Source organism: Mirounga angustirostris, unplaced genomic scaffold, assembly GCF_029215605.1.
Source record: "Mirounga angustirostris isolate CCGP_5_RB_7025 unplaced genomic scaffold, mMirAng1.0.hap1 SCAF_7, whole genome shotgun sequence".
Taxonomy (NCBI): Eukaryota; Metazoa; Chordata; class Mammalia; order Carnivora; family Phocidae; genus Mirounga; species Mirounga angustirostris.
The window spans coordinates 74,530,273-74,542,748 of NW_026991715.1; the positions used below are offsets into that span (position 1 = coordinate 74,530,273).

A 12,476-nucleotide genomic window follows, 5' to 3' on the forward strand; every position below is an offset into this window, starting at 1 on the left:
TCCTCGCCGCGCGCTGCCCCCCGCCCTTTCTGTTCGGATTAAAGTGATCCGCGCGCTGACCACGCGCCTCTTCTCCCCCTGGCCCCCTCTCTGTCGTGTAGGTCCATTCACATCGTGGCGCTGGGGAACGAGGGGGACGCGTTTCACCAGGACAATCGGCCGTCGGGGCTCATCCGCACTTACCTGGGGAGAAGCCCGCTGGTCTCGGGGGACGAAAGCAGCTTGTTGCTGAATGCGACCAGCACGGTCGCGCGGCCGGTGTTCACCGAGTATCAGGCCAGCGCGTTTGGCAATGTCAAGCTGGTGGTCCACGACTGTCCCGTCTGGGTAAGGGGTGGCAGCTGCTCTGTGCCGAGGCTAACGGAGCTTTCCTTTCATTGTTTTTTTCCTTCCTCTCCCTTTTCCCCCTTTCATGAATGTGGACCGTCCGGGTCACTTGGGTGGAGTTTTTAAACATTTGGGGGAAATCTTTGTTTTTCTTTGTTTCATTAGGCAGTGGGCAGCCCGGTCAGAGAACCCTCTTAGAAGGCAAAAAGCCCCAGTGGCAACATGGAGCACTTACTCGCACGCTTCACGACTGTAGGTTGTCCCTTGGTAGCTGGCAGTTGAATGTGACAACCCCAAGGGACGGGGTCACTAAGTTTCACCAGCAGAGAGCAATGTTTTTTCATGCCTACCCTGTGGGTGATAGTGTAATATTAGTGTTCTAAAAATAAAGTCCTCTGAAAGCTCAACACAAGCAAAAATAAATTTCACTGGAACAGTTCAGGAATAGGACCCCTGGAGAGGAGACGAAGAGACAGGGACTGAGAATTAATTTAATTTAATTTTATTTTATTTTTTTTGAGAATTAATTTTAAACCACTCATTTATAACACTATCCACCTTTGAAAATTTTAATTAGTGTTTTTAATTTTAATAATGCAGATACTCTTGATATATTAGCTGTTTATTTTCAGTGACACATAAATCAGAAATAATACTGCTTGGACTTTTCAAAAAGCTGTAAAATTTGCAATAATTAAAAGAAATTGTAATGAAGTCGATAAAATTCTAGTCTGATTCTTGAGTGCTTGATAAAAGGAGAAAGGAATCTACTCTCTGACACATAAATATTTTCAGTATGCAATAATATAGTAATGTAATATGCAATAACAGTAATTATTTAAATATTTTCATCTAATCTTATTTGGAAATCTCTAATTCTTTACTGGTATTGGAGTTATAATATGATAACTAAAGCTAAAGATTATATTTTGTAACAGAAGAAAGCTTGGTGTCTGAAAAAGAATACAAATTATCATTATGTGAGATTTTACGTTTAAAGATCAATTTTAAAAAAACTGTATTATGTGCTATAGGGAATTAATACACCTCTCTAAAGGAATGTATGGAATGTACCTAGAAAAATTACTTATGCAGATTACGGGATGAAGAGATCACTAGCTCAAATAAATTTTCAGTTAAAGGATATTTATGTTAATGGGCTAAAATAAATGAAAAACAGGTTTTTTCAATAACCAGGATGATATTAAACTCCCATTTATCACAGTGATGATGCCAGTCATAAGAAGGAACTCACTGGCTGAAGTCCGTGCAAGCAAATGAAACACTTACTTTGGCCATTTCATTGTGAAAGATCGTACAGTTTAAAAACTTAATGGTTTTACACCCAGTTGAACAAATGTTGATTGAATAGAGTAAATAAACGTAGGGAAAATAAAATAAGCTGAATTAGGATGTTAGGATTACTTTTCCTGTTTTTTCTTCGAGCTGTTAACTCTTTCCTGTTTATGTTGTTAGCTTGGCAAGTCGGGCCGTGTGCAGGACTCCCAGGTATTGTAGTAAATGAAATCTCCCCAAAGGGTTAAAATAAGCCTCTGTAGTCTAGATTTTTGCTGTATACTGATTGTTGTGCTTTATTGTGCTAACCACCTTTTGTTTGTTTAGACTCTGGTCCTGTTAAAGGCATTGAGTATGGGTACACTTTTTTGGGTTATAATGATCTTCAAGCATAAGGGAATATATTTGTAGAGCGTCTCTTTATAAGGTGCTTTTCTTTTCTTGGTGGTAAGTAAAAGTCCATCAGAGATATTCAAGTTGATTGTATTTATCAGCTGATACTTGACATGTACTGGAACAGAATATTCAGTATAGCAAAGCAGATAGAGCACAGCTTTTGATAGCAAAAGGACCTGATTTCAGATCCCCACATTGCTGTTTAGTGGTTTTCCTTGGCGAGTCAACTATCTTTTCTTAGCCCTATTTTTCCCTATGTATAAAATAAGAAGACTGCCTGCCTCCTAAAGACTCCCTCCTGGGGCTGTGCGGAAGAGTAAATGAGATAATACATGTAAAGTTCTTAGGATCGACGCTGACATGTAGTAGGTACTCGAGGTGGTAGCTGCTATAGTAATACAGGGTCTATTGCAATGTTAGTATAGCCATGTATCACTTATGCTAAGCAAAAGTAAAGTTTTCCTACACATCATTCAAGACTTACACAAATACAGTACATTGAGGCAGCAGTGCTGGTACTTAGTAGGTGCTGTATTTGCAGCCCCGCCGTCAAGTAGAATAAAGTTGTTGTTTTGCTGTAAAGTTCCGGATTATTTTGAAAAAGATGAGTTCCATTCTCCCAGTGTGGCTCCAACTCTTGTGTTGCATAACCTCCTAGAGGAAATCCTGGAACTGATTTACAAGGGGAGGGAGAATTTGATTTCCTTCGTATTTCTAGAAACCAGGGGAGCATTTTCTCTTTGACATAGCTTGATTAGAAATGTGGTGTTGTTTCCTTGGAATCGGAATGAGATGGTTTGTGCTTCTCTTTTCTAGTTTCTTCTGTAGATCCGTAGCCTCACTCTGGATCCTTGCTGTATATACGTGGCCCTTTCAATATAAATGTGCTTCAAATTCATTTTATGTAGTTCATTATTTGGCATGTCTCTCTCAGACCCACCCTCCCTTTTTTGTGCAGTTATGTTATTTTACTTCTAGATCTTTTCCTGTTTACCAGAAATATTCCACAAAAAGCAGTGAGGTAATACATGTACAATTTTCTTGTGCAGGGTTTGAAATTCTGATTTGTGTTAAAAATAAAATTATTTGTAGTTTTTATATCCTTGATACAACAGTGATACGGATGCCAAAACCATTTTCTCATGACATTTTCCTCTGAAAGTCTCCTTTTCTCCCAGTACACCTCTCCAGTAACTCCGGAATTTTAAACTGTTTGGAATGCAAAGAGCAGTTACTTTTGATTTGTTCTCTCAGTTAAATGGCTGTTTAATGTTGGTCCCACCTATGTTTAGTTTTTGTTGTTGTTTTTTATTCCATTCATCTGACTTTGTTCTTTGTTATACTTGTGTACCCTTGTTATGCTTGCATACTTCCAGCTTGGATACTATAACAGATACAATTGGAACTGAATGGGTTTGTGGTTTGGGATTTGGAAATTAGCGTAAAGCTCGGCTGGGAAGCTTTCACATTTTCTTGATCTGTGTCCCACTTCACTTCTCCCCCCTCTTGGTTCAAGTTCAAGACTTTGCCTTTGATGTTTATATTGCCATAGTTTGCCTATTTTTCTTTTTTGGTCCTTTTAATCTTCCTTTTTAAATGCTCCTGTTTTCAGTAGGGTATTTATATCTAAAAATTCTGCAGTTCTTGTTACTCTGGGTGTACTTGTAGGAAGTGGGTGAGTTGGGCTGGATATAGGGAATTGGGAGAGGCTTTGCTGGACACCGTGGAGGTACTGGTGAGAAGCAGCTCTCTTTGCAAAAGGGCATTGCTGTGTAACACTTCTCTAGAATTTTCCATCATACGGTAGAAGCTCTGTCACATGGATCTTGATTGACTGATTCCAGCATTATTACCCTGTTTTGGACTCATATTTCAAAGTGCAAACTTTCATAGCCCAACAGTTTTTGGACCTGTTAACCACATCTAACTGTTTTCTTAATCTAGCTTTAATATATTCTGGAGATATATGCCAAAGGCCGCATGAAAGAACAAATAATGATTAATAGTTAACTAGAATATGAGAAGAAACCTACTAATGCATATTTAGCAGTGGTATTAAGATATATATTTTTCTTATGCTACTATTCACATAAAAACTTTGAAAAAATACTTTTAAAATACCAAAGCTTTTAAGGAGTAGGCTTCATAATAAATTACTTTTGGCCCTGATTCTAATTATAAATATTATTAACTATAGTCCAGAAGTGAAAATTTCAAAATTGAAAAGTTTCTCCTGAATTTTTAACTTATATAAGCTAAATACATGAATTGAAAATCTGTTCCTTACCACATTGACACCTTATAATACACAGTATCTTTTTATGAAACATACGTCCCTACACATACATGTACATTATACACATACAGTACTGTCCAAAGGATGGATAAAGTTGGAAAGTATATATAGATTTTTAAAATATGTATACAATATATGGAACTCCACAGAGTTCACAGTGTATTGCAGTTTAAAACAGTGAGCAGGGCGCCTGGGTGGCTCAGTTGGTTAAAACAGTGAGCAATCCTGCAGTGTCTAATTGGGTCACAGAAAATCCTTTGAAGCTTCCTTACTCATACTGATGCTCTGGCATCTAATGCGTAGTGCTAACATTTGCAAAGTTTTTAGGTGATAAAAGTATGGCATAATTTTAAAACAAAGTGCTTATTTTTAAGTGCAAATACTGAAAGGGCTTGCTTATTTCATCAGACTCTCAGTAATTCTCTAGATCTGCTTTACAGTACAACAACTACACTGCTGTCTAGGCTAAATGAATACATAAAAATAGAAGAGTTGGTAGGCTTCAAACATTTTTAATTTTAGGTAGTTACTTATTTGAAAATAAATTCTTTTTATGAATTCCAAAAATTAAACTATAGCAAAAAACGGTATGTGTCCCATTTTATTTCATGACTGATTTGAAGACAAGTAGACTAAGGAGTGCTCTTTGCATTTTGGTTTAGGACATTTTTGACAGTGATTGGTATACCTCTAGAAACCTAATCGGGAGCGCCGACATCATTGTCATCAAATACAACGTAAATGACAAGTTCTCATTCCACGAAGTAAAGGATAATTATATTCCGGTGATAAAAAGGGCATTAAATTCAGTTCCAGTAATCATTGCTGCTGTTGGTACCAGACAAAATGGTAAGTATTTAATTTTTCTTCTTATGATAAGAGTGCAGGTACCATGTTAATTTTAAATAGTGTTCAGTTTATTAATAATTCATATGGTTCTGGGTGCTTTTTTTTGGAAAAAAAATGACTGTTCAAATGCCAGCTCTTATCTCTTCATCACTGGATATGATAGTTAGACATCAAAAGAAAGTGTCACAGACGACTGCTGGGATTCTGATGCATACAAATCTATCTCCTAAATTGCTCTTCCACAGAAGTGAAGGAAGTCGGTGATTGTATTCTTTTGATACAGGAGAAGTATGAGGCTGGCGCTGAGCTCTGGGAGATCCTTTTTGACATTCTAAAGGTCCGTCCAGTGGGAAGGATAGATTGTCTGCAGAAGGATTGGTCTTAGGAGCAGGATTTTTAGGTAGCTGGGAACGAGTGAGCTGGAGACGCTGATGGTACCGCCTGAGAGAGAGGATCATTTACTCCACGGATGATGGATTCCGTTGGTTCAGTTCATTCCAGCAGTTGCTGCTGGGCATGTCATTGTCAGATATCCTAGGGCCAACTCAGAATTCGCTTTGGTTTTGTGGTATTCTGATAGTTCTTTTTAGTGGTATTTCCTCAGTGAAGCTGTCTTTAAAATTTTATTAGTTTATTTTTTCCTTTTTTAAAAAAATTTTATTTTATTATGTTATGTTAGTCACCATACATTACATCATTAGTTTTTGAGGTAGTGTTCCACGATTCATTGTTTGCGTAAAACACGCAGTGCTCCATTCAATACGTGCCCTCTTTAATACCCATCACCAGGCCAACCCATCCCCCACCCCCCTCCCCTCTAGAACCCTCAGTTTGTTTCTCAGAGTCCATAGTCTCTCATGGTTTGTCTCCCCCTCAGATTTCCCCCCCTTCATTTTTCCCTTCCTACTATCTTTTTTTTTTTTTTCCTTTTCATTAAGGTAGAGCGAAGTAAGGGACATAAAGTTCACTCGGTACCATGGTACAGCTTAATGAGTTTTTACATATATATACATCCATGCAGCATCTCACAGGTCAAGATAGAGAACATTTGCTTCACTTTGGAAGGCTCATGCTTCTTCCCAGTTACTAGCCCCCTCCCCAGGGATGACCACTCTTCTGACTTCTAACAGTATAGATTAGTTTTACCTATTCTAGAACTTCATATTCATGGAATTATATTGTATGTAGTATCCTGTGTCTAATTTCAATTAGCAAAATACTGATATTCATCCATGTTGCTCTTATCTATAATTTGTTATTTTGCTGTGTATTTTTCAGGTGTGTGAATGTGCTGTAACGTATTTATTCATTCTCCTTTTCATGATGTTTAAGTTGCTTCCTAGAAGTAGGATTTTGGGTCATAATCAAAGGATAGGTATATGGTTTAGCATTAGAAGACACAAATAAAGCAGGCCTGACCCTTCCTTGACCCCACATCCCCTCTACTTCCCTATGTTTCTTTTTATTGCTGGCCTCGATTCTTGAAAGAGTCACCCACACTTCCTGAGTCCACTTCCTGACTTCCCATTTATTCTTTAGTCCACTACAGTCTGACTTTGACTTTCACAATTACATTGGGTTTGTTCTCACTCAGGGTTACCAGTTAAATGCTTATTGCCAAATTTGATTTCCATTTCCATTTCCATTTAATTTACACTTTAATTTATATTTTAATAACAATTCACCCTTTGAGATTATTCAAACACATCTCTCCCTCCATTTAAAAAAGCTACTCTTTCTTTCTTGGTTGTTTCAATTCTCTGTCTTCTTACTGGCCAAGACCCCCCCACACCTACGCATATTGAACCAACACATCCTTAGTTGTTGCCAGGGTTCCATCCTTTGGCTTCACCTCTTCTTGCTATTTGCTCTAACCTTGAAGCTGTTAATCTGTTGCCCTCCCTTCCCATGTATAGACACTGATGAATACCCAGTCTCTTTCTCCCGCTCTAGTTTCTCTTCCAATCTCTATCACCACAGAATCTTCCTCTTTCTGCTGAATTCCCGGTCTTGGTGAATGATGCCAAAACTATCCATTCACCCAAACTAGAACCATCCAACCCAACTTAACTCCCATCCCCCAAATCCAGTGGACTAGGAAGCTCGTTTGTTTTCACATTTCAAATAAACCTCAAATTCATTGCTTTCTCTTTGTCTTCATTGGATTTCAGATCCTAGTCATTTACTTATCTGTCTTCTTTTTTCCTAGGCAAAGAACTTTATTAACCTTGTTTCAAACTTTATTCCCAGGCTTCTTCAGCTTAACTAGCTGCAAAGAATGAATTGTGTATAAGCAAAAACTCAAAAGAGCTGCAGTGTCCAAGGGGCTTGGGCTTAAAAACATTAGAGATCTAGATTTTATCAGATCCACGAACAAAATTTTAAAAAGCAGTCATAATATAAAATAGCAGCTCCCAGTAACTTCTTCAAGTTTTATGTTCTTCAGAAGTTGACTCAATTCAGTTTGCTTCATTCTTGGAAGCTTCATCAAAATTCTCCACAAGATCTGGAACTTCATCATCATCATCCTCTCTGGTAGCAAGTGGTGCTTTTCCATCCACAGATTGGGCAGAGCTTCAGCCAGTCTTCTTAAACTAGTCAGACTGTCTGCACCAAGTTGGTTTAAGATACTGGGTAGCATTTCTGTCAGCTGCTTTGTCTCAGCATGGCCTGTAATGGTGAAAGTGTTCGCTGCCAGTGATGCCTGAACTTTGGGGTTGTTAAAGTGGATCACTGTTCCTTGGTTTGTGAACATATTCACTTCTTCAATACCAGAGATACTATTTACCCCTAACTTCTTTAAGGAGAACTGAAGTTTTTTATCATCTGCTGTAGCCGTTCTATGAACCACCTTCTTCTTTCGGCGAGCAGTTCCTTTCCCACCAATGTGCACTTGTGCTTGCAGTTTGGCGAGTTTCTCCTGGTTCATGATAGTTTCTTTCATCTTGTTGGAGCAGAAATGGGACCGCGCGGGGGAATAGGGTTGGCGCTCAGGGGGTCTCGGGCGGACCAGCTGAGATTCTACTTATCTGTCTTCTTTTTGGCCTAAAGGGGCAGTTCCTGACCTTGTAGGACCTGAAACTTATACAGTTCTAGAGGTCCTTTGTAAGGAAAAAAATGACAATATTATAGATAACACACACACACCACATGAATATTTAGAATGAGAAAAGGAAGCATGACAAGTTGCAAATCTAACAAGCCGTCAAATAAAACCACGAAATGCCACCTCACACAGGTCAGAATGGCTATAATTAACAAGACAGGAAACAACAAATGTTGGCGAGGATGCTGAGAAAGGGAAACCCTCTTAGACTGTTGGTGGGAATGCAAGCTGGGGCAGCTACTTTGGAAAACGGTATAGAGGTTCCTCAAAAAGTTAAAAATAGAGCTACCCTATGACCCAGCAATTGCACTATTAGGTATTTACCCTAAAGATACAAATGTAATGATCCAAAGGGGCACCTGCACCCCAATGTTAATAGCAGCAATGTCCACAATAGCCAGACTATGGAAAGAGCTGAGATGTCCATCCACAGATGAATGGATAAAGAAGATGTGGTATATGTATACAATGGAATATTACTTGGCCATCAGAAAGAATGAATACTTACCATTTACATTGACGTGGCTGAAACTGGAGGGGATTACATTGAGTGAAAAAGTTAATCAGAGAAAGACAATTATCATATGGTTTCACTTATATGTGGAATATAAGAAAGAGTGCAGAGCATCATAGGGGAAGGGAGGGAAAACTGAATGGGAAGTCATCAGAGAGTGAGAAAAACCATGAGAGACTCAACTCTAGGAAACACACTGAGGGTTCCTGGAGGGGAGGTGGGTGGGGCGATGGGGTAATTGGGTGATGGGCATTAGGAGGGCATGTGATGTGGTGAGTACTGGGTGTTATATGCAACTGATGAATCATTGAACACTACATCTGAAACTAATGAAGTACTCTATGTTGGCTAATAGAATTTAAATAAAAAATTAAAAAAATAGAAATCTGTCAAATACCACAAACATTTAAAAATATTTCCGTTATTTAACAGCTTGACATTTCTTTAAGTTTTCTTATATTTGTTGGCTGCATAGTCTTTGATTACTTCTTCATATGATAACCACTTTTGATATTTTCTATATAGAGAAGACAATTATAGTTAGTTTTTTTCCCAGCGTGTTTGTTCGCTCTTCACATGATTTGGAGCTGGGCACTATGGTTTGTGTTGTGCTCCTCTTTCAGCTGGGCATCTTTGTTTCAGGACACCAAACAAGTCTGCTCAGCGGGTGGCAGAAGCATCCCTCAGGGCTATTTGTGTACCAGGACAGTTCTCAGACATTTAACTGTACAAGGAAGTGACTGCAAACCACAAATAGTATCTCACTAAACCTAAATTTAAATTCCCATTAGCAGGATCCCGAAGATGCCTGTCATTATTCCCAAGCTGCCTGATATACAAGTGAGTTGGAGTGGAAGGAGACAGTGGTCTTAACCAAATGTAGTTAGAATATCTTATTTTGCAAATTTTACAAAAGCATATGACTATGTGAAAGAATCTATTACCCAGGTTTCTCTCAAGGCTTTGGAAAGGACCCATAAGACAAGAGCCCTCACACTTAGGCTTTATCAGCTTAATGGTGAATTGACCTGTGGTCTCCTATTCCTGCTTTGCTCCTTTCTGAAATAAATCCTCTCAGAATAATCATCCTAGAATACAAGTCAGATCATGATAGTCAATACTTTAAATTCTTTAGAAACTTTCTTCTTTTTCCCTTTTATTTGCAAAATTTCAAACCCAAGAAATTTGAGCAGAATAGAACAGTGAACCCCAGAGATTACAAACACATACACACAGACTCTCTCTCTCTCTCTTTTTTCATTTGGGAGGGAATTATAAAATTATGGGATTTCTTTTTTTTTCCTTCAATCCTAATTACTTAAGCATGTATTGTCTAAGGGAGAGCCGTTTTCCTATCAGCCATAACCCAATCATCATTCAAGAAATGTGAGATACTATTATCTATTATACTATTATTTTAAACATAATCCACATTCAGATTTTCTCAGTTGTTCCAAAGCTATTTTTTTAATCCAGGATAAAATTAAGGACTACATTCTGCATTTAATTGTTATGTGTCTCTAATGTCTCTCTGGTCTCTTTTAATCCAGAACAGTTCCCCAGCCTGTTTTTGTGTGTGTGTGTTTTGTTTTTAGTCTTTCATGACATTGACATTTTTAAAGAATCTAAGCCCATTATTTTGCATAATTCCTTTAGTTATGATAACTGTGGTTGCAAAATAGTGATTTTCTATCATTCCACCTACACTTATTAGTTGGTATTATTCTGTAAATAGAGCTTTCCCTTCTCTCTGCTCCCACATCTTTCTTTTAGAATCATTATAATTCATGGATTTGTTTTTTTAATTCAATATTTTATAATCTGTTCTTCTCATTATTCTTTCTGTTGCTCGTATTACTCCAAATTTGCATGGAGGGAGTCTTTTCAAGCTAGTTCCAATTAATTTTTGAGTGCTTCCTAATTTTCTGGCATCAGATGTCCCAGGCTCACCTGGAATCAATCAGTCATTTCTTCAAGGGAGCCCTGGTTCCATTTAGTGAGCAATGATATTTAGAAACCAAGATCGGGGCTTTAGGGGTGCTCATAACCTTAAGTGTCATTGCTTCAAGGCCCTTTCATTGGATATATATATATATTTTTAAATATATATCTTTTTAAAAAAATTTCCTTGATTTTTTATTTTAATTTTTTAAAAAAATTTTATTATGTTATGTTAATCACCATATATTACATCACTGGTTTTTGATGTAGTGTTCCATGATTCATTGTTTGTGTGTAACACCCAGTGTTCCATTCAGTACGTGCCCTCCTTAATAGCCATCACCATGCTAACCGGTCCCCCCACCCCCCTCCCCTCTAGAACCCTCACTTTGTTTTTCAGAGTCCAAATATATATCTTTTAATCATGAGTTCCCATTGATACTCTTTTTCCAATCCAGTATTTGTATCTCACTTCAATAATTTTCTCTTGTAACATCTTACCTAAAAGACATGATCCTTCATGATCTATCTCCTGACTACTTCTGCAGCCTTGTAGGCACGATCTTTTGTGTCTTATGTATCTGACACACTGAACTACTTGAATTTAATGTCTTTTTTTAGATCTAGGAAAGTCTCAACTTCAGATATTGATTTCTTGATCTTCAGATTCTTGATTTCTTCAGATATCACCTTCCCTCTATTTTCTCTATTCTCTCCTTTTTGGACTCTTATTAGACTGATGTTGAAACTTTTGGATCTCTCCTTTGTTTCTCCTATTTTTCTTTTATATTTCCTAACCTTTATTTCTCTGTGCTGTGTTATAGGAGAATTCTTTGGTCTTTTTCCCGAACTCACAAATTACTTCTGTAGGGTCTATCCTGCTCTTTTGCATTATTACATTTTTAAAAATGTTCACAGCTTTTCATATCCAAGATCTCGAATTGGTTGTTTTTCATAATTTCTTCTACCTGTTTTAAGAATGTAAATACTTTAAGAAGAAAACCTCTCTCAGTTAATTATACTTATGTTAAGATTCTGTTTTGATTGGTCTACTGAGTTGTTTTAAGGAGGACAATCTAAATCTTTTCATTTGATGAGATTTTATTTCATAGTATGGAGGCTTCTTAAATGTTGGATAATTCTTAATTTGCCTAGTTTTGCAGTTTAGATTCTCTGTTGGATTAACGCCTTTCTCCTCCTCTGCCCAACTGCTCTCTGAGGTTGGGGTGGGAGTGAGAGCTCATATGAGATTTGCAGGCCTCGCTGCTACCAGTGGGGTGTCCAGCTGATCTCCACTCAGTTGTCCATGGGCCTCCTTGTTGCTCCTCCATGATTGAGCAGTGAGTATTCTTGATGTTGCCCAGTGTGTGACTTCCCACCTGTCCTCTGAGCTTCAGCTTCCCTCTTTGGTCCTTTGGTATGTGCCTTCAGCCATTAGGCACTCCTCCTTTCTGGGCTGATGAGTTTTTCTCCTCTTAATTTTTGAGTGTTTCTATATATGCACACTTCCCTTCCTCCTTCTCCCACGCCTCCCTTTCTTCCTTCCCTCCATTTCTCTCTCCTTTCTCCTTCCCTCTCTCTCCCCTCTTTGTTTAATCGTTTCTGTGATTTGACAGGGAGAGGAGTTGTGGGCTTAGCTTGCCATTTTGTAACTGGAAGCTAATGTGTTGTTGTTTTTTTCTTACATCCAGATCTCTGCATATGCTATACCCTCTAATGGGAGTGCTCCTCTGCACAACTCCTGTCATATC

At 38.1% G+C, this 12,476-nt stretch overlaps 2 protein-coding genes and 1 pseudogene across 9 annotated transcripts in view; 1 reads left to right on the forward strand and 2 right to left on the reverse strand.

Moving 5' to 3' along the window:
* SPATA9 (spermatogenesis associated 9) overlaps nucleotides 1–324 on the reverse strand; it is a 76,483-nt gene extending 76,159 nt beyond the window's left edge. For all 3 annotated transcript variants that reach the window (XR_010413161.1, XR_010413158.1, XM_064596406.1), the window contains exon 1: nucleotides 184–324. The gene's annotated coding sequence lies outside the window, so the exon portion shown is untranslated. The remainder of the gene's footprint in view (nucleotides 1–183) is intronic.
* RHOBTB3 (Rho related BTB domain containing 3) overlaps nucleotides 1–12,476 on the forward strand; it is a 123,231-nt gene that overhangs the window by 567 nt on the left and 110,188 nt on the right. For all 6 annotated transcript variants that reach the window (XM_064596399.1, XM_064596402.1, XM_064596398.1 and 3 more), the window contains exons 2-3: nucleotides 102–327; nucleotides 4,978–5,164. In XM_064596399.1, the coding sequence (XP_064452469.1) occupies nucleotides 102–327; nucleotides 4,978–5,164 (413 nt within the window). The remainder of the gene's footprint in view (nucleotides 1–101; nucleotides 328–4,977; nucleotides 5,165–12,476) is intronic.
* LOC135365400 (transcription factor BTF3-like) lies at nucleotides 7,371–8,179 on the reverse strand (annotated as a pseudogene).